Source organism: Pholcus phalangioides, unplaced genomic scaffold, assembly GCF_987345545.1.
Source record: "Pholcus phalangioides strain wild (caught in Gottingen) unplaced genomic scaffold, Ppha-v1.0 ptg000004l_1, whole genome shotgun sequence".
NCBI lineage: Eukaryota > Metazoa > Arthropoda > Arachnida > Araneae > Pholcidae > Pholcus > Pholcus phalangioides.
In genome coordinates this window covers 19313388-19336789 of record NW_028301597.1, presented here as the reverse complement: position 1 = coordinate 19336789, position 23402 = coordinate 19313388, and the positions used below count along the sequence as shown (strand labels likewise).

General features: G+C 32.3%; 1 protein-coding gene and 1 long non-coding RNA gene across 3 annotated transcripts in view; one reads left to right on the top strand and one right to left on the bottom strand.

The window, feature by feature from the left end:
- On the top strand, nucleotides 1–7383 carry LOC149086718 (uncharacterized). Its single transcript, XR_016192498.1, has 3 exons — nucleotides 1–68; nucleotides 6097–6219; nucleotides 7344–7383. It is a non-coding gene; the product is annotated as an uncharacterized LOC149086718 (long non-coding RNA).
- Nucleotides 8–23402, bottom strand: part of LOC149086715 (uncharacterized) — a 52994-nt gene continuing 29599 nt past the window's right edge. Inside the window, exon 2 of one of the 2 annotated variants that reach the window (XM_089231071.1) lies at nucleotides 8–2335. In XM_089231071.1, coding sequence (XP_089087197.1) covers nucleotides 1929–2335 — 407 coding nt within the window. In that variant the 3' untranslated portion in view covers nucleotides 8–1928. The remainder of the gene's footprint in view (nucleotides 2336–23402) is intronic. The other variant, XM_089231072.1, reaches the window with a different exon arrangement.

Below are 23402 nucleotides of genomic sequence, written 5' to 3'. Positions count from 1 at the left end.
GTGTTAATGGAATTTGATGCTACAAAAAAAACAATGATTTGAATTGTTTCATTAATTACAAGTGAGCTGTAAGTTATTGAAAAATATTTATTCATATATAATTGTAAGATTTATTATTATTTATTTATTTTATTTTTTGAGTTCTATTTTGATTTTATTATTAGACTCTCCTGGTAAATTAAACTGAAGATTTACCACTTCAATGGTCATAACATGAGATACGATGGATAAAAATAATTCCTGAAAATAATACGAGGAAATGAAATGTCTTCGATCTCGTTAATTAGTTAGCGTGACCGTGGGCAAATCTGATTTTCTACGTAAAATTTACAGATGAAAACATACTTTTTTTTCCTCTTCCACAAAAATTTGAAATTGCACAGTTCTTCGAATGTAAAAGAATCAACTCAAACATTATTAAAGAAAAAAAAGCAAAATTTATTCAAAATTTTATAACTAAACTTCATTTGTTCAATGATTTTAATTTATGATTAAAAATATCGTAAATAGCCAGGAAGATATTTTACTTTTCAAATATTCATTTGATATTGGTTCGAGTTTTGCGATATTTTTTTCTCCAATATATATTTTGCATTTTATCTTTTTACTGTGTGGAAAGAGCATGTATAATGGAATTTAATTCTTAAACTGAAAATGATCTGGTGATTTAATCGGTTTAATTAAGGACAAAAACACTACAAGTTATTGAAATGTTCATAGATATTTATTGGTAACACATTTTTCGGATTCTATTTTACTGGTAATGTATTTTTCGATTCTGCTGATCAATCGAAATGAAGACTTATCACAGGAGTGCACAACCTCCGGCCCGCCAAGAGATTCCATCCCGCCTTTGCGAAAGTTGTTCCAGTAGGAACATTTTAATGCACACAACACGATAAATGTCTAGGATGACCATATTTCCTTCATAAAAATACGGGATATTGCCAATTATCACAAAAAATTGTCGAACGCGCGTAAATTGCAAATTACAGCCAAAGAAGTTGTCAAAGGCAAGGAAAGTTTCCAATTACGGCAAAAAATGTATACGGTGGATCCCGCTTATAACGTTTTTCAAAAAAACCATCATAAAAAAATTTGTATGCGAGAAAACGCTTTAAACGGGAAATCTTAATTAGAATTACTTAGAGTAGGGACCACAAAAATAAGTCGTACCAAGTGGGAAAACGTTGTAAATGGGAACGTTGTACGCGGGATCAATTGTATAATAAATGGCGAAGGTAAGAAAAGTTGCCACCCATCGCTTTTCTTACCTTCGCCATTTATTATACAATTGATCCAATGAGAGGGGGAGTAGAGAACTACTGAAAGTCGCAGTAAGTAAAAATGTAATTCATCAAAAAAGCATAAACGAGTATGTTTGACAAACATGTGAGATGAATAGGCCTATACAGTATTTGTAGAACTATAATTAGTTTTATCTGTGATTGAGCCATAAGTATCTCTCTCTCTCATAACATGATTTGGAACTCATGAAAATAATCTTCATTCTTGATTTCAAAAATTCAAGTAAGACTTGTTGGGAGGGGGAAAAAACGAAAGACATTCTAAGAAACTTGGGGCGGCAAATTACGGGAATGTCCCGTAAAATATGGGTCAAATGGTTGACCCTTATTTATACAAGTTTCTGGCACATGAGCAGCAGAAATACCGCAGACTGAAAAGGTTGCGCACCCCCGATTTAACACATCAATGGTGAAAACATGAAAAACAATGGATAAAAGTAATTCCCCAAAATAATACTAGGAAAATAAATGTCTTCGATCTCGTTAATTAGTTTTCACGACCGTGTGCAAAATTGATTTTCTACGTAAAATTTACAGATGAAAATTAAAAAAAAAAAAAAGAAATCACATTTTTTTTTTCCTCATTCTTCCAATCCATATTCATATTGTTGCAGCTTGTTTTTAAGCCTTCGGACTTCTGTTGCGGTCATCTATGAGTAGCGGTGGGTTCAAGAGCCCTACAGTGGCGTGGTGATGGTGCAGGTGCTCGTTTTTCTTGTCGTCCTTCTTGATGTCGATGTTGCCGTTCTTATCCTTGTCGTCCTTGTCTTTGGATGAGTCCATCCTGGCTTGTTCGTTTATCTCCTTGACGGCTCTGAGTTCCTTCTTCAATTTCATCCTCCTGTTTTGGAACCAGATCTTGATTTGTCTTTCGGTCAGGCAAAGCGCGTGAGCGATCTCGATCCTTCTCCTCCTCGTCAAGTAATGATTGAAGTGAAATTCTTTCTCCAATTCCAATGTCTGGAACCTGGTGTAGGTCTGTCTGCCCCGTCTTCTAGGGCACCCGTTGGGGCCTGCAAAGTTCAGGGCTAACAGTGAGAACGGAGAAATAATAGCAGTTATTGATTCATCACTGCTAATAACAATATTATTTGAATATCAAGATTAAAAATAGCAATGCAACAACTAATAAAAAAAGACACATCAAAATGCACATTGAAACAAAATATTTAATAATTGCATAACATTTGAACCGAAACTGTGTGTGTTTTTAACTTCATTTAGATACTTCTTTAAAGAATTATATAGATACATAGTTGCAATCACTTACAGCCCCGGATAGATGCAATAGAAACTTAATCTTGTAACGTTGTTATCGCACTAGTTATGAATGTTAATACAGTAGTTAATATGTAGTTACTATATTAGTTATTTTTATAAAGAATTATAGAAAAAGGCTCGATTTATAGACAGAAAAGCCTGATGAAAATCGAAACTACAGATATTACCTTCTAATAGATATGATTATAAGTATGGAGCTGGTCCGATCGACCAATTGTTAATCGCACTTAAAAATTTTAGTTCAGCTGATCGACTCGATTATTTCAATTAAAAAACTGGACTAAAATTTTTATTAAAAGTCTATAGTTTGGCTTGATTAATTTTACGAAACCGATTAGATGTTAGAAATTATGTTCCAATGCATAACGCTTCAGGTAAGTGACCATATTTTGAATCAATATTTTGACATGTCGATCCATCGAAAAAAGGTGATGATTTGAGTTTCAAATTATGTGAGGCGGAAGTTTCAGCAAACTAGACCAAAATTTATTGTCTCCACTTTGGACAGCAGTTTTCGTATTCGGGAAGCCCCGGCCCCACTTCCCAGTACCCGTTGGGAGCAGTTTCCTAGGAAAACAAGTAACGGTACAAAGGCGAAAAGTATTTTGACAAATATGTTCAGCATATCAAATTGCTTCAAAAAAGCAGGCGGCCTCAATTTTTTTATCCATTCTTATATTTCCTTACATCTAGTGAATTGGTGTGTTGAAATGTTTTTTATATTTTTATAGCATCAATTATGTATACAGTTGCCAATGCGTTTGCTATAAATTGTGAGCATATGAAAATATCCGAATGAAATTCGATTAATCAAGCGGTCAATCGATTAAAATTTTTTGCTTAGCCAGTAAAAATTGTAATCGATTCCCATTCTTTGCTTATAAGATCATGTCATGACTGATAAGTCACAATATATTCGTTTATGATCGCTTAAATGTAGTTTAAAATAACATCTGGGGAAAAATAAGAGATTTGAAAGTTTTAAAAAATAGTTATTTTTCAATAAAAAACGAACTTAAATAATACTGCAGGGAGAAATCCTGAAGACTTTAACTAGTTGTGACTTTTTCTGTTCTAGCCCATAAAATATTTACTCAAGTCAAAGTAAGTCTGATTCACATGAGAAGTTCTTCAAAATATGCATGTATCTTCTTTTTAATGGAAGTCCTCCCACCTCAATGTCCAGACGCAATATTGCACCCACGAAATACATAGGTTGATCGTAGTGGAGCCGAGTACACGCTATGGCAACTGATATATTTTATATATAGATAACATCGGTGAAGAAGAGAACTCACAAAAGTATTCTGCGTGGAAATGGAAGCTTTGTTATATGTCAAATTAACATCCTTAAAGAACATTAAAAACGCGGAAAACAGATCTGTCTCGTTTGTAGGTGAGACTCGTGGACAGATTCCAAGTGGAAGCGTTCCAACATACGTCCTTAAAGTTGCACAGTAGTTAGTTACTTTTCCGTCTCTTGTATAACAAAAGAAGCTCTCATACGATACGAGTGAATAAAGAGGCTGAAAATGTTTCCCCCATCCCGTAAAATTTTATTTATTTTTTTATTATTTTCAAATATATTTTTATCATTACTTTTCATGAAGGAAAAAAGCAAATACGAAAGAAAAACATTTAAACTTTCACAAAAAGAAAAAAAAACCTCTTCACATACTGAAGTGGTGATAAATTTAAATTCTTTCTGAAAACTTCAACAAAATGGCATAACAACCATAGTAATATAATACTGTTAGTCTCTCAGGTGGCTGAACTTATTTTAAAATTCTAAATCACAACTTCAAAATATATAATTACAATAAATTTTATAAAAATTACGAAAATTCGTTGAAAAATATAATCTTACTTTTAAAATAATAATCTTATTTTTAAAATAATAATCTTATTGTTAAAATAATAATCTTATTTTTAAAATAATTATCTTATTGTTAAAATAATTATCTTATTGTTAAAATAATTATCTTATTGTTAAAATAATTATCTTATTGTTAAAATAATTATCTTATTTTTCAAATAATAATCTTGGGTTGTAATCCTAAATAAAATTCGCAAAAACAGCTTTTTTCTAACAAGTTATCAAATAACGATTTTTGTAATTAATTTTCCCTGTTACGTGGGAAATTCATAACAAATATCAGTGTTCATTTCGCAGAAATGAAAATCTTTGTTAAAGTACTAATCTCATCCTAGGTTTTTTATTTGTATTCAATGTATAAAAGTATTTAGAAAGTAAGAAATAATTTTTCGTTACGGGTGTGGTATTTTAATGTATCTACCGTATGAATTTTTTTCAAGTTGGAATCAGAGGTAATATTTGAATTAGCATTTTCAATTGATAATTACTATTAACATTAGATGCAACAATATGAATAAAATTAATTGATCAGCATATTGAGTGAAAAAAAAAGACAAGCGTTGGATCAAATTTTTTTTTAAATTCGCTAAATAAATGATAAGAAGTGCAAAAATCAAACAATGCAATTTTTTTTGCAGTTTTTCAAATTACGAAGAAAAGAAGACAAAAATGTATCCACATTTAAGAAATTGCTTAGTTAACTCCCCGATGAGGTGCAAACACTGCCTATAGTTGGCAATAAAACCACTGAATAAACAAAACTCTCGCAAACTTGAAGGTGCAAATGCCATTTTACGGCACATAAGATTATCCGTTTTCCTCTCATTATAACTGTTGTAACCGGATCATATAGAGTCCTCTAACTATAAAACCAAATGCGAACTAATCCGTATAACACTATTTCATCACAGGTCAAATCTTTTTTTTTTCTCTTATAATTTCCCGGAGGAAAAATCTAATCTTCTCTAACAAACAAAATATAATATCACGGAACGTTCCATTACTTGCATAGCTACAGTATACAAGCTATACAATAACTAAAATAATAAAAATGGGAATTTCAAAAGCACTAATTGGAAACTTCACTCGAATCAAGAAGGAAACTAACGATGCCGCAATTAAATCAAATGACTAAGAAACGGTTAATGAGATGGAGAGGTTATGAATTATGCAATAAAAGGACAAGAAGTTCGTTCGAAATCAGGTTCAAGCACGGAAACTCAAGTACAGTTCTTCTTTTGTAGGAATTCTACCAAAGGTTCAGCAAGAGAGAAAATATATAATTTACATTTTTTTTTCTTATTCTTATTTTATATATCATATAAATGAAAAAGAAAAGCAAGAGAGAAAAAAATTAATCTTCCAGTCTGTAATAAATAAATAAAAAAATTTAATGAAGGATAAAAAAGAAATCAAGAGATGAAAGAATCAAGAATGAGGAAACAGTTAAACAATAAAAAGAAGTCAAGGATAAATGTCTTATTAGTTCTTACGCGAATTTGTTTAAATGCAACAGCATGTGTTTTATCCAACACGTGTTTTGCAACGACCAAACTCATATTATATGCATAAAAGAAAATGAATTGCTTTGTAGGGTAATTTCGTAACAACATTTTTTTTGTTTCGTTGCAGATTCGAATACACGCACATTGCTTCAGACACCGCAATGATAACCGAATGTCATCGGATACCGTACAGAAAAAAATAAAAGTGTTACAGAGAAACGTAGGAATTGATTCAGAATAATTATTTGAAGTGAGCTTTGTATCTATGTCCAGTTTTGATAATATTTGAAAATTATATGAATCTTTCGCTATAGATATCTAAAGCATATAAGTCTGCCATGAATGGGCCTACATACGATATTATTTTGCAATGTATAAACTGCATGTACCATCAGGACACCACACAAGAGTTATTAGCTGTCCGATAACTACATTATTAGCATATCAACATTCGACCGCGCATGACTGGATTCAAATCTTGGCGAAGACATAATTGCCCTTGCTAATTCGTTCGGATTCGATTTTTAACTCTAGATTTCTGTATAATTTCCCATCTGAATGCATAAAATTATCGCGGAGCCACAAAACAAACAAGTTATAAAAACCATTATAATAGGCTACTTAATTCTCGTAAGCCCTTTTATTTTTACGAAGTTTTGAGAAATTTGTTGTTTCGATCAATTATTTTACACTTGTTGTACTTGCGTACACTTGTTGTATACACTTGCAGTGTATAACAACACGTGTTATGTGCATGCTATATATATACTTGGAGTAAAAGACAGAGCCATTATACAATGAATAAACATGTCAAGAATGAACTGTTAAACTTATAACTTCTTTAATCAATCATCATCAGGCATACTACCCAACTATTAGATAAACACGTCGCAGTCTGTGAAAAATTAATAACACCAGAACCGAAAATATTATTTGAAAAACTGCAATGCCACAAATAACTTTCAATGCAGTGTATCTGATTGAGGATTTTTCTAATACGGTATTTGTTTTAATGGCTGAAGGTAATATAATTTTTTTTTCACATGATTCCAAAGCGTATCAAGACTAGCCAAATAATTTCTCTTTCACATGGGAGGAAAAACAAAAAATATTGAAAAAAATTTTTTTTTGTTTTACATAAATTTTAGTTGTGTATAAGGCCGGGATTATACTATAAAAGTTTAACAAAAATATTTTACAAAACTTGGAAAAAATCACCCAATGAGCCTACTGATTGCATTCGCTCGAATATAGCCGATATGCTCATTAGCTGCATTTTATAAAAGAACTTTTATCAAACTTTTGTGTAGTGTGATACGGGCTGATAGATATAATGAAAAGAAGAGCATATTTTTTACTTCTTTCTTTTTTCAGAGAAAAACTCTTCGTCACATCATGAAAGAAGCAATGGAGAACTATATGAAAAATATAGAATGGTTTGCGTGATTGTAAGTACTGCCAACTATAATAATATTTTCCTTTACTTATCAATCAACTAAACAAAATCTATACAACATTAACATCTTTAATTAAATTCATCCAAAATAACGGAATTATACTCAAATAAATAGAAATCAAACTAAATTTAAGTAAAAATTCCACGAATTGCGCAGTTTTCTCTACGCACTCTATAATTATAATTGTATTAACGTATGGACTAAACAAACATATTCTGACATTGTTATACTTAGTGATTAATATTATACTATTGGCATAATTTAAATGCCTTTTTTTATCATTGACGATAAAAAAAACTCATTAATTACCCCCCCCCCCCCCCCCACAAATAGTAGATTCAGAATTGCTTCAACCTTGCATGGTTGGTTCATTTATACATTTTCCCAAATAAATGAAGTTTTTTGGCAGAAAAATAAATTCATCATCAATTTCAATAAAACTCAATAAAATTTAAAAATTAATTCAAAAACTCTACTAGTTTTGAATAAAGTTATAACTGGAAAAATAAATAAGTTCATCGACGTACATTCCGGGATGATGTTTTTTCAGTCGAAATAAGTGCTCAGCCGGAAAACATCCAAACTAACTTAACAGTACAAAGTCATTGGTCTGTAGATGCTGTTACCCAGGGGCAATTTTGTGGTTTTAAAAATCCAAAAAGCAATTAAAATCAAATTATTGGACTTACTCTGGAAGCATATAACTTTGGGGAAAAAAAAATAGACGTAAAATTTTTAGTTAACGAAAAGCAAACATTAAGCTTTTCGAATCGATTTTGAAGAAATTTTGAGGTTCTATATGTCTTTTTAAAAGACACACTTTTGCCACTTGAAAGGATTATATCCAAAACGCTATTGTATAAGAAAAAGGGGTGTATTGTATAAAAAATAAGGTGCCGGTGCGGTTCCTACAAAGACACGCTATAATATGTTTTCTTTCGAACCGAAAGCAAAACAAAACAACTCTAGAAAATTGTAATAGAAATAATGATGACGAAAAGAATAAGGGAAAGAAAAAAATGAACACCCGATTACACATGTGCAATTTCTCACTGATTCTTAAACCACGCAAACGTTACTTGAATTCACCGGGGGCAAAAAAATATAAAATTAATAACGTTGAGCGACAATTAGTGTTAGATGAAGAAACAAAAAAAAAATATATATTGCATTCCACTTCTCTATAGTAAGTAAAAAATCAGCTTATTATATACATAAAAAAAAGTGGGAAGAGGGTGATCTAACAAGGGTCTCCATTGTTACCAAAAAAAAAAAAAAATTGGGAAAAAAAGAGAGAGAAATAAATAAATAAAGAACATGGGATTAGCTCATTAAAGTATGACTCCGATCCAATTGAAGAAGCACGCGAAAAAAAACCAAAGAAACAAGAAATGCAACAGGAACATACAGTCGCTTTAGGATAGCACATACGTAGAAAAGAAATGGGGAAAAAAAAATTTCTGGGGGAAATAGGAGATACTTTAGATTGGCGCCATTTCCTCGAAGAAGACTTGGTCTGACATCACACACAGCTACTATAGGTCCGTTCCTTTTTTTTTTTTTTGTATTTTTTGTTCATGCCATCGGAGGACTTTTTAATAGCAAAAACGTGTTTCTTTAAAAAGAGAAGGGAGAGAGAGAGAGAAGTTACGGCACACGATGTCAGGTGAACAGCCCCTACCAGAAACATTTAGGCATTTCTTCGACCTTATAACCGAACCCTCCTCCATCTTCGCCATCGCCATCCATCCAAAATGGCAACTGATGTCTTTTACGATGTCGCTAAATATCCACTAAAACTCAGCGTGCGGTCGCCATGATATTCGGCGCCGATAGCGAGGAAACATTAAACGAAAACTTCGGCTACGAACGACGCATTTAACGCCTTTCCATTTTTTTATTTTTTTATGTTTCAAATCTAAGTAGCGAGGCATTTAGCGGATCATTTCCGACATTTTATTATCATTATATATATCTTTTTATTTATTTTCCTTCTTTCTTTTTAAATATATATATATATAAATTTCTTATTTTGTTTTCGCCCCTCATTTCACTGTTTGTAGATCCCCGTTTGAAGCGTGAAACGACGTGTTTCGAGCAGATTGGAATATTTTCTCTCCGTGATGGAGGCTGAAAACGTTTTGCTTTCGATGTTGCTTCACACGAAGATGGGCAACAAGCACCTCTAAATCAATAGTTTCGGCTGTGGTCTCGGAAAAATTTTCGGGTAATTCTGGGACTCGAAATTTTGATCATTACGACGCTTTGATTGAAAAATTGGCCGCTTATGAGATAACATACGAGTTAATTAACTAAACTCTCAAACTAATTAACTGCATCTCAAGTTCGGCTGATTAAGCATGTTTAAAAAACAGCGTAGATCAGCATTAGACCTACATTACTGCAATGAATGAAACATTATCTTACACCAACAAATTTTCCAATAACTTTCTTGTTGAATTACTATATAAGTAGGTGTTTAGGCGAAAGGGATTTCAGCTATCGGGGAGCTAACGTGGTGACATATACTCACGAATGTCTGGACTTCGATTAGTCCAAGTTGTGATGATACAGTAAGAATTCGATACAAAACGTCGATCACTTTCAACGTCACCGCACTTATAGAGTCAGTTTTCGAAAGTCTTTTCTGTATAGAAAAACATGTAGGTCTTACGAGTTATTAAGTCCCCTCGCTTATGAAGTCACTTTTATTCGATCTGCGGGGGGACGTTATACCAAGGTCTGTTTCCAATATTATTTGAATATTCGTCGACCTGTTTATTTGAATTTGAGCTCATTCGACACATAAAAGCTCATATACTTTGAACAAGCCCAATTCAACAGGGATTGTCGAGCTGTATTCATTGTAAAAGTGATAAATCCATGATTACGAATAAGGCAGGGATTACACTATAAAAGTTTGATAAAAGATCTTTCACAAAATTTTTAAAGTGTAATGCCGGCTTTAGGCACCAATCATCTAGGTGACTTCTATAAATTTTCCTATATTTATCACTTTTAGCGGCGACTACGCGTAATTCTCAAACGAAGTTGGGGTGTGTTTGATAAATATGGAAAAATCACGCTAAAATATCGCTTATACTCAATCATTATCGGTTTCTATCGTACGTGATATGTGCATTACACGTACTTGTCATAAAAATGAAATCAAATTCAAAGAAGTGTGAAGAAGTTAGAAACAAAGTTTTTCATCGCTGTTCTAATATTGGCTCTTTCTTAACATTTATCAACACGTGTGATACAACCAACATTTCCAATCGAACTTATCATCCTAGACTCAAGTCTGAGAATAATGTCGATTTATGCATGCATAATCACCGGATTTATCGCATTTACCTTAATATGTTAATTTTATAAATAAACTTTTACTTTACACATGCATGTACTGTACTGAACCATACTAATTGATTTTTACTTATGCAAAAATATTGTAGGGATGCGGAGAAAATCGAAGACATCTCTATTATTCCATTATATGGAATCGGAATGTTTACTTCAAAACGAGTATTTTGGAGACAAGGATTGAATTCGTAACTCGAGGTGCCATTGTACATTTTGATAATAGACTGAAGGTCTGATGTATTTAACTTTTGGTAATATATAGTAGGCCTAATTTATATTAGTAGGTCTACATGAAAAATACAACAAAAGAGAACCAAAATTTTAAGTTACGCAAATAATAAAATTTTTATCGTTTGATACATCGATTGATTTTCATACCCAGATCAAAATCAAATATTCTGATGAATATTTTCATTTGAAATTATAACAAACAGAGAAAGATCGAGTTATTTTTATTTTAAATAAAAAAGGATAAAATCCAGTAATTATGGTACGTTTCCACTGCTGTAGACTCATTTCATAAATAATAATAATTTCATAATTCAAATAATAATCTGGAGCTTCCCAAATGTTTTGTGATGGAAACGAAGTCACGTCGTGAGTAAGGATAGAAAAAGTAATAGAAATAATTTACAACGTTTTTAAACTACAAAAAAAGATATTGGAAATTAACCAATTTATTTCAGCAACAATTTTAAGGGTTTTTCTCCATGTTCGATTAATGTACTCTGATGTTTTATCACGTTACGCGTTCAAATAATTTAAGGAGCGCGGTAGCCCAGGTCGATAAGATACTCGCGTAAAGTACCAAAGGATGTTTAGAGGTGTTGCGAGTTCGATACCCGGTTCGTTCTTGTCAGAAAACTTTCCTGTCACAGGGGTACAACAGAAATGGCGACGTGACCACAGAAAAAATTGTTACCGCAGGGAGTCCCCCAACGAAAGGTTAGCACACCAACCTCGCAATAAGTATAAAAAAAAGGCCTGCCGTTCGGAATCGGTAATAAATTGTAGGTCACGATCGCACCCTCGTGTGCAGAAAATAACCGTGGTACGACAAAAATGATCAAATAATTTAAGGAAAACAAAGAAACAGACTTGTAAGCGTTATATTTCGTTCTCATACTTTCAGCAGAATGCATAGCAGTGCCACCTGTGAATTTGAACCAATTTAATTTTCACCGATCAGTCGTATCATTATGAAGCACTTTTTTCAAGTTAAATGTGAACATCTCTCGTTCACCAAAACGGTATAAAATTTTCTACTAATTTTCACAATTATTACTGGTAATGCGACCTCGTTTCTCCCATTGAAAAAATTCAAAAGCTGCAGATGATTCTCTCACTATTCTACAGCAGTGGTTTTTACTTCTGTAGACCGCGGCTCCCTTGCCAAATTCATGTTTTAGCTGCGGCTACCAAGAATAGTTTAGTATATATTTTCATTATAATAGAACCACACTCCAAACTCTAATAAGCACACAAATCAATATCTCCAGCTTGCGACGACGTCCCTGACAAAGGTTGATGACGTCCCTAGGAACCGTGACCCACACTTTGAGAAACATTGGTCTACAATAATCTCTAACTTATGCGTCAGTGCAAGGGAACGAACGAAAAATACGCATAAGTGAGAGAGGCATATAAATGAATAACATTATTATTATTTTTTTTTTAACCAGGAGTGAAGAAAAATGATCTCATAGAAAGAAACTTGCAAGTGAGAGGGTGTATAAGTAAGAGATCACTGTATTTTAATTACAAGCAAAAATAACGATGATTATTCAGCATCGTGATAGGGCTTTTATGTGTGTGCAGGCTTAAACATTATTTCTTTTAACTTTCAATATAATTTACAGAAATACGATAGCAATTTTGTCAGGAGAATATATACATCATCTCGTATGGAAACTGCGACGAAAGTGATTAATATTTATAATAAATAAATTATTTGTGTTTAGTAAAAAAACTCCCGGTAGAGGCAGAGATGAGTTTTTTCTTCCTCAAAAAATCAACATCTTGAGAAATATGACTTTTCACAAAACATCTAGTTTTCTGCGTTTATCTTGCAAGTAAAAACCCGTAAAAAAATATTGAAAACCCAGATATAATGAAAATACTACTAATTGAATCACAGAATTGGAATAAAAAAGTGGAAGAATTTATAAAAATATTTATTTTAATATTTGATTATAACTGACAGCGAATTTCCGTTTAAGAGAAACGGCTTTCTAATTTATTGCCAAGTTTCCGAGAAGAAAAGAATTTCCAGTCTGCAGGAGAAATTCCTTCATCTCTCATCGACTTTAAATATTCTGGCTCAGCTTGCTATAATGTAATCCTCCCCTCATCACATTAACAGCAACCGCGTTGTTTCAAAGCGAAGCTTTTGAATATGCAAATAACCAAAACCCCCAAAATTCGTACCAGCAACGAAAACACACGATCTTTTGTACTTTTAGGATCACGGCCCAAGAAACACGCGAGACAAAAGACAAAGTGAAGAAAGGACCACAGTGAGAGAGAGAGAGAGAGAGATCGGACGGGCTTCAAGCAATAACCATGAAAATCGCTGTGCGTTTTAGCCCAGTCCAAACATCTGTTACCGAAGCACCACATTAGCTTGCAAACGGAGGATATTTACATAAATTAAACAACCAGTTTTAATTCATGCAATTTTTGAGCTTTCTAAACTCTGCTGCCGCATCCCACTTAAATTAATACGGAGAAATGAGAGAGAGAGAGAGAGAGAGAGGGGAGACGAGAATTGTGATTACTCGAAACTGAAAGGGTTGGAAATATACGAGAGAGAGAGAGAAGGAGAAACTGACGCTGTGGGTTTTAATATCTGAGGCGCTTCCACGAAGTGAGACAGCTTCAGCCAGTAGTCGCTGCTAACGACTACCATCCTCTCTAATTTACATATTCGGTTAGCGGCGCATATTTGCCTAGCAAATTAGTTCGGCGCAATTACGAAAGCGACGCTCAGAGGAAACTACTTTAATTAGATCACATTTTGCAATTACGCATTGTGATGGTAATTGCAAGAGACTCCTCGCACGCTTCCTCTCTCTCGCTGTATATCAAAGCGTCGCTCACACAAATGTACTGAATTTCCTCTTCTCTCTATATTTGTCCTGAACTAAGATACGGAATATGTGCAACTGAGAGTGAAAGCGAGAGACGTTCACGCGACGCTCACTGTGTAAGCAAGCTCAAGCCGGAACAACTATTTCTAATGCGTACAGAATTCCAGACGTTCTTGGGAAAAGTTTTGGACCCAAGTTTGCGTATTAACATTAGATAGCTCTTTGTAGTTTTATGAGTTGCGAAGGAAACAGGGATTACACGAGCGTATCCAGACGTTTATCTGTACTTGCTCCCATACGTGAATTCAAAAGACCCATTGTCTTCTGACCGAGCAAATATTTGGCAATTTTATAACAAAATACCCCGAAATCGAAATCTAAAAAAAATTTAACGCGCTTCATTAAACTGATGAGAAATATTACAAAGATATTTATAAAATAATAATTTTATTCATTTTAAAAAATGCATTTCAATATATATTACAGATGCGACGAATATTCTGCTGCTGTTCGGTATTCGGCCCTTTTGCCGAATATTTGGTTCTGCCGAATAATTCTTAGGTATTCGGCTGAATATCTGTGTAAATCAATGTAAGCAAAAAACTTATTAATTAAAAAAATTATATTAATTAGAGAGAGAGAGAGAGAATTTTTCCCACAAATTTTAATATGACCACAAAACACATTTTAATATGTGCGGTATATATCATTTTCTGCGAAAGAGAGGTTATGTCAGGGTGAATTTCTAGGAAAACGTGAAACTGAAAATAGAATCCTACTGCAATAAGGTGGAGGTGAGCATGAATTATACAGAAGTTCACTAACTGAAGGATATACTTTGACAAGATATGTACTGAGCAACTAAAAGAGGCAAAACATCTAAAGAGGAAAAAATAAGAAAATAAGCCGTAAATTTTTTTTACGATGCATTGCTGGTTGAAAGTATGGTTGACATTTTCTTGACTAGATATAAAACTGTCTTCCCAGCGTGGTCCAACCCCTCGGGGTAAAACGCTTACATCCCTCTTGGGACAGAGCGTGGACCATGTCTGGACTTACAGATATAAAATTGTAACACATGTTGGAAAAAAAATTTGATTCTGTAATAAGTAATTTAAAAATACAGTAAGTTCCTATGTCATCGTTAAAGTTGATTGTCAGTATCATGGCAATAACAGTCTTTCAATTATTTGTTTTTTATATATTTATTTACATAATAAATTTCCTAATTGAAAACTGGATATCAATCATCTGACATTACCAATAATTTTATTTTCAATTAAAAACAATTTTATTACTAATTGTGATGAATTTTAAGAAAATTGATATTCGGCCAAAACATTAGCCAAATATTTTGTATTCGGTTATTCGGCCAAATCATTATTCGTCCCATCCCCAATTATGTATTATTTCTCATTTAACCCATTGAATCCAGAAAAGCTAATGTGTGTGTGTGTTCAATATTCGAAGTAAAATTTTGAATTTCTTAATTTAATTCGATTGCGATATCCGGGACGTTTGTACAGTTGTTATTATTAAACTTTCTAGGGCAATAGTTGTGTTTTTTATGATCACACATCTTACACTGGCGACAAGAGTTGCCCTGCAAATTACGAAAGGCTTAACGCGTTAAATGAGAAATAAGGAGCAATTATGTAAAAGCACATTAAGGAAATATGTACAGAAGTTTTAATACTAGATATTTCAGTTGGTCTACTAAAGAACTTCTTAACCTTTTTTTAACTGTTACCCAAAATCGACAGTACGATGACTGTTGTGACCCGCGGGTTTATTTTAAAATTAAAAATTACTGAGAGATTCGAAATTAGTGAATACAAACTTAATGGCGTCATAAACGGGTTTATAAGAGGATTGTGTGTAAGTGAACTTGTACGACTCATCAGAAGCACCCCATAGGTGCTTATACCCGTGGTCTAATCAACAGCAGATATTTATAAACTCGTACATATATGCTATTTATTATAGATACTAAGATATATCAGCTCACTGCTGAAATCAGTATTTACAGTTCGTATATAAATGCTATCACTTTTGTAGCATAGAATCTTGTTCATTAAAATTAAAATTTGATGATTCTGTAAAATAGATGATATAAATATGGGTTTTTGTTTGACTTCAGTCATATCAATCAACACTCATTTATTTATGGGAAGTAAAAAAAACGGTTTAAAATGTTGTAAAACTGACGAAATTAACACTTGAAAAACAAACTTGGAGCTTCATTTCAAGAATTTTGAGTTGAATAACGTAACTAAATTTGAAATATTTTATCGGCTATTGATTTAGCTGGAATGAGTTTATTTGAAGTATATGATCAAGATGTATACCAGCAATGTGGAACCTCATAATTTATCCTGCTATTATAGAAATAACATTATTTCGCATTAATTTCGCTCTCTCTCTCTCCACAATATGGATCCAAAATGTAACGTTTTTTTTCCCGAATAATATCATATTTTTACCGAATAAGTAATTTTTCTACAACAGTTTCATGTAATATTTATTTTCAGTGCATTTTCGCAGCAAGAGGAGACGAAAAGCAATATAGGCTACTCTTATTGGGAGAATAAACCTTTTTCTGCAGCATCAATACATGCTGGTTAAATTCACATATAGCTTATATTTTAAAACTGTCTATTTTACTGCATTTTACATATTGAAATGCTAATTTCAATCATGCATAAAAAATATATTATTTGTTATTAATATGTGTTTCTTTTTTCTCATTTATTTAAGGTCCAGACTCCAATATTAATTACAACATCCAGTTCGATCATTCTCACTTGTTTATTGAAATAATGGATAGCCTATCTTAAGGACTGTTCAGTATTATAGAACCCGGAGCACACGAGCATTATCTGGAAATAGTCACATGATGAATATTTTTTACAGTGGATTTTGACTTTTTTTTTTTAATGCAAACTTAATTCAAAACCATATTTGATTCCATTGAGAATCAGTAAACTGACTACCTTTACCAAAATATTATTATTGTAATAAGAATCATAAAAAAACACGAATTATTGTACTAATCATACACTACATATGTATACTAATGCGTTTAACATTTTTCCATATAACATGTTATGAATTTGTGCATGTAGAAGAAAGAAATTTCTCTTCGTTCACGTATTCCCTTTTTTGACACAAATACATGTATATTCTTTCTTAAAATTTTTTGATACCCGAGCTTTTGGGAAAAATCACAATTATGTACCATTTGAATCCTCTTCAATATTCATTCACTGTCACTGATGAGAGCACCGTTTTCGAAACAAAAAAATTGTTCAACGTAAGTGCTACACCTTTCTAGGGAAAAAATCAGATTTTCATGTACGTAATAGCCTATGTGCCGTTGCATTCTGCAAATAAATATTCGCCAGAAAATGCTTTCTAAATGTTCTGACACAATTCTAAATAATAGTTGAAATTCAACTTAATTAATTAATATTTATGAATTAATAATCAATTTCAAAAACGTACGTGCAACATTAGTATAAGTGCTCAAAAAGACTCAAAAATCACTGAATGGTTTTTTTTCCAAAAAAAGAAATCCCTGCAACGTATAAGCTAAGAAATACTGTATTTTCAAGTAGGTTAGATGATACTAAGCTTTTCATTATGTTGTATCCTTAGATTGAAGACAAATTACGAAACGTCATTAAACCACCTCAAAACACTGAAAATTGAACTTGCGAATTATTTTCAGATTCGAGTGAAAATAACTAAGTCCAATATTAGATGTAACATAAATGTTACCAAGCTATATTGTAATAATTTAAATTAATAAAAAACCTATTTACGGTGTTTTATGAAAAATTCAAATTTATAAAAAAAAAAAAAAAAAAAAGTGATAGGCCTATTTTTCTTTGCAATGGAAGCAGAAAGGGTACTGGGATTCTTGATATCCTAGAAAATCGTTATAAATTGCCCTTTTTTAAATATTTGCTCAAAGAATATTTGATAAACGATCAAGATGAAAGTGAAATGCACTACACTTTTACAACCTTTTACACGGCTTGTAAAATACTGACTGATTCAAGTACAAAGTACGAGATAATGTAGATTATGGGTTTTTTCCCCCCTTCCATCCCCTATTTTTCACATTTCAGGATGCTTAAAGCGATCGGTTCTGAGGAAAAGTGCAGAATCCACGCTTCAAGGCGGTGGCAATAAATTTAAGCTGTCTCCGGTGATCAGCTCTTTTGAAGGAATTTGATCTTGTCTTGAATTGGACTCCCCCCTGGGTTCCTCATAATGACTTTAGAGGCTGCCGAAGTCCACGCTATTGGTCAGTTCTTTCTGGATACTGGAAAGTCCACGGGCATTGCGAATGGCTATACTAGTATACCGTACCACTGGAAAATATTTAACCCCTCCCTTTAAAATTCTGAGACATCCTCCTGGGGTGAAAGACGGTACAAGATTGAGAAAAACTATGTAGTCAAATAACCAGTTCGAATAACCTGAAAATTATCCATTAACCTATGATCATTTAGTGGCCTCGGTGAGAGCAATGGTGAGTTTAAATTTATTTTTTTTTCAAAATGTTGGCAATTCAAAATTGAGCATTTAATTGATTTTTTTGACAAAAATTTTGTTCGCCCTTTGTTAATGACTTTGAAAAATTCAGAAAATGTAATTTACCGTTAACCTTTGTGTCCATACGATTGCAAATGTAATAAACTCGGGTCAAAATTCGTTCAGAAAATATCAGTGCAAATTTTTTTTCATTCTCAAAAACCCTATATTTAGCCTATTTTTAACGTTAATTATTTTTGCGAGAAAAAAAAGATTTACAATAATCTAACCAAAAACCGAGATCTTCGTGCTTTTGCTCGATCTTCGTACATTGGTCGTATATATAGCAGTAATTACATAATTAATATATTTTTCTTGAAATTTCGCAACAAAATATTATTTTTGTAAAATCGCGTTAGACAATAATGATCAATGGAAAATAAAATGAATAAAGCAGCATTTACAAGCAGCAATGTAAGGGTTGAAATTGTAATATGAGTCAAGATGGCCGTTTTGAATACATATGTTACGTTAAAAGTGATAAATCCGGTGATCCTGCATGATCCCCCGACCATTTTGGTAAGTTTGATAAATTTTATGATACAACATTTATCGGTTATAATTTCATAATCCCCAGCTCGTATTGGTAAATACGATGAATCGTCAATGAATTATTTAAATTTACTAGACATTTTGCTCAAAACTTCAGTCTGGGATGACGGATTCTGGTGATGTTGATCATGTTCAAAAATGTTGATAAAATGTGAAGAAAGGTAAAATTACATGACTGATAATAATTTAAATGTTCTTATCCTTATCCTGGTACGTGGGTTGAAATTTTAAGTGATATTGTTCCCCCGCATAATTTCTTCCTTATTTATCATGCTAACCAACTTCACTCGGGAATGTATTATCACCGATTTATCACATTTACCGTAACATATATATACACAAACGCATCTTGTGTTCATTTTATAAGCGAGTTGTGAAATATTTCCAAGTATTAATTCTACTTTAAATGATTAAAACAAAGATTCCAAATTTGAACTTGAGGCTGAACACATTCGTGTGTTTACATTATAAAACTCTATAAGACCATGGAAATAGTAGGCCTACTTTATTTAAGACAAGATAATATTTGCATAATTTGACTCGAGAGATGATTCGAATAACTATTACGACACTCTTATTATTGAAAACCTGATTTACACAAAGATACACCAGAGAATGTAAACATCCATCAGGCATATTTCTATTTAATTTGGAAATACATTTCCATCAAATATTTCCATTTAATTTGGAAATATATCAATGATCTGGATCTCAGTCATTCCGCATTGATAATTTAGCGAGATATTTCTTCTAATACAATAATTATTTCTGAGCCATGTGTAAAAGTTAAATTTCATTGAAAACGTTAATACTTTGTATAATACACATACGTTTATAATACAAATATTTCAATCTTTTTTTCTGAAAATTTCATTTTTTTCTTTTTCTTTTCGCAAACACATCTATGTGAAAATATTTCAATAATGAGTTTATGTAATTCAAATAGGGGATAGCCTATTGTCATAAACAAAATTATATATGAGAACATGTTTTTGGTGCAAAAATTTGTGATGAATTCATTCGATAGTCACTTGTATATATAAAATCTGGTATGTTTATTCAAATCGGATAGATATATTGCCATTAACAGATTATTCGGCTAATTTCGAATTTGCTGACTGATGATTTTGATTTCACACCAATATCAAAATGCAATGAACGTATTTTTTTTTTACATTTTTTTTTCCCCAACGTAATATCATAACTGTTGTTCCCTTATTCAATTTTACGGTTTTTCATTGCAAATCAAATAATATATATTTTCTTCGCAACTCTTGAATTTTTGTACACAATGATTTTTGAAACTTATGTTTTTGCGCAAAAAAAACCAGAAAAAAAATTGTAAATAACTCTAAATTGTTAAAAAGTTTTCACGTATTTTTTTTCCTAAAAAAAAAATTTAACCACATTACTCAATAAGAACTTATAGGTTTCATGACGCGTTCATTTTGCGAAGTTTTCAAGAGACACATTCGTAACTTAAAAGTTGTCTTCGATAATAACATTATAAATGATTGAACAACGAACACTGTAACAAATTGGTTTTGTTCAATCAATTATTGATACTTGTAAATTTTTATCATTATTTTACCACTTCATTTCACCGTTGGCGTGAATTATAGCATTATTTACACGAGAGTTGAGAAATCTATTCAGAGCCATCCGATATATGATATTTAATTCATGGGTTTTATATACCTCCTATTTTTTCCTGTCCTATTTATAATAATAATAACTTGATCCTCACGACTCCCAAGAAATCCGTATAACCTGTCCAGTGAATTTGTGTCCTCATGCCAGAACCGGGATTCGAACCCAGACCTGCACAGTCAGAGACTGGATCCCTAACCGCTCGACTGATGAGCGGCAAAGATTTTGGGGATTTTCCTGTTTTGATCTTACCCAGGTTTTACGAAATTTTTTTTAAATGTTAACAGATGTTTAGAATAACCTCTCAGATATGCACCATAGAATGAATTCAAGTAAACATACATCGTCAAAACCCAGGGATTAGAAAATGTTCTCATCTCCAACAAATCATATTTCAAAAACTAAACAGCAATATTTGCGGTATCATTATCTATAGCAGATAGTGAAAATACTTATAAATTAAATGTGCGTTTAGGTAGTAGAATTTTTTTTATTCTTATATAACCAAGTTTCAGTTTCAGTTTTATTTTTCCTTTCCTCGAAGTTCCCCAACTTTGAATCGTAAATGAAAAAGTCTCTCCGTAGAGTACAACTTGTATAAGCTGTTAAGAGATGATTCGATCAGTATTCGCACATATAAAAGAAAATATTGGGCCCACTAATTTTGCCAAAATTCAAGCTTTTCTTGTAAATACGGATAAAAAAACCCAAGGCATTTATTATTATGTTTCTTTCTAAAAGAATTATGATTATTGTAAGAAATTGCAAGATTCTACGTCATGAAAGTGAAAATTTCAAATACATTTTACTCCTCAAAATTAGTAACTAATTCCCGAGAACTTTTTTCAGTTCAGTGGAGTCCTAACACCAGAAAACAAATATATGACACGTTCTTTTAATTTCACTTTGATTAGCGCTTTCTGGCTGAAAATGTCTCCTATACACGAGCTGTTAGTCTTTCCGATAGTATAGCCAAATTCTCATTGCAATCGAAAATTCACAGATTTTTAGTTCACTTTCCTTTTGTTTGTTGCGATAGAAAATATTTTGCATATCTCGTGCTGCGAATGTAAAAAGTTGGGAATCCCTGCACTGTATCGAATTAAAAGCTTAAATAACAGTGCTTTCAATATACAGTCGAACGCCGATTTAACGAATTCGAAGAAATCGAAATTTTGCTCGTTAAATCGAGAAAATCGTTAAATATGGGTCAGATTGATCAAGTGCATAAACGCATTCGAAGCGGGAAATTATAAAAGCTACTTTATTTGGGGGTTGCTGTTACAACTTATTTCTGACAACAATTGGAAAAAAAACCACATAAACTTAAGAATAAAGTCGAAATGTATGAAAAAATTGCATGATAGAAGTTTGTTTCATACGTTCAATAATTTTATCAAATTCTGTCGAAATTTTAATTTTTTTGCTAATCGAAAAACGTTTCCTCTTCAGATGTGACCAGCCATTCATTACTTGTTAAGACAGAGATCATTTTAAAATTTAACATAATTAAAAAAATATTCATTATATCGAGGCTTTTAATTCGTTAAATAGGAAGAGGGGGTTGACATCTATTTTCACCAGAATTTCAGAAGAAATTCGTTAAATCCAGGAATTCGTTGAATCGTGGCCCGACTGTATAGTGATAATTTCAGTTGGGAGAAAAAAAAAGTAGAATAATAGCACGTGCACTTGAACATGATGGGGAAAAAAATTAATGTTATTCTTAGCAAATAATATGCTACACACCTAGAAAATAACTGCAGGAAAAAGAAAATTTCATAAAATCACCGCAGTTTTATATAAGAGGTCCATAATTTTCATTCATGAATTTAAAAGAAACAAAAACGTGAATAAAACTCAATTTTGTACATTTGACCAACTTTTTATGTTCGTTCTCTCTTAGAGAGTTTTATAAACGTAACTCATTAAACTAAAAATTCCTGAATTAAAAATGATCATAACAATTCATTTCTTTAAATCTCTCGAAATTAGATTGCGAGAAAAAAAAAAGAAAATATTGCATAGTGGAAATTAAAACCTGTATAAGTCGCGCCGGAAATAACGGAAGGTTTCAGTAATACTACGACTTATTCGCTACACCGGAGTGGCGCAATTTTCTGTGAAAAATTCACATTTCTTTGAAATTCAAGCATAGTTACGGGATTGATGCTGCGATAGTAGAAATTATTAAGTGATAATCAAGTAAGAATTCTTTTATTCGCTCAGAACATCATATGTGATGGGATTATGCTGATTTTCAGGGACGTCATTTTAACTTTTTCTGGGGGGGGGGGAAGAACATGCACTCAATGTATGTATATATATATATATATACCATTTTTAGTGTATTTTCAAAGCCAGCGCCCCCCCCCCCCAAATGACAGGCCTGCTGATTTTTTTATATACAGGCTAAAATATACAAAGATGGTAACTTAGTCACCAACGAATAAGGCAAATACATGAAAAATACAAAATTTTTGTATTTTTCGTGTATTTGCCTTATTCGTTGATAACTTCTTAATATTCTTGGGCAAAGTTGATCAACTCGTCCAGATGGTAACTTTGCTGTGATTTAGAAATGAAATTCTCCAGGGCTTGTATGCAGTAGTCTACTAATCCAAAAAAATAATTTTGAACAGTAATTTCACTCCTCTCCAAAATTTTAAGGGGCAATTTTGTAAAAGGAGGGGTATTTTTATGAAAAACAGAGAAATAAC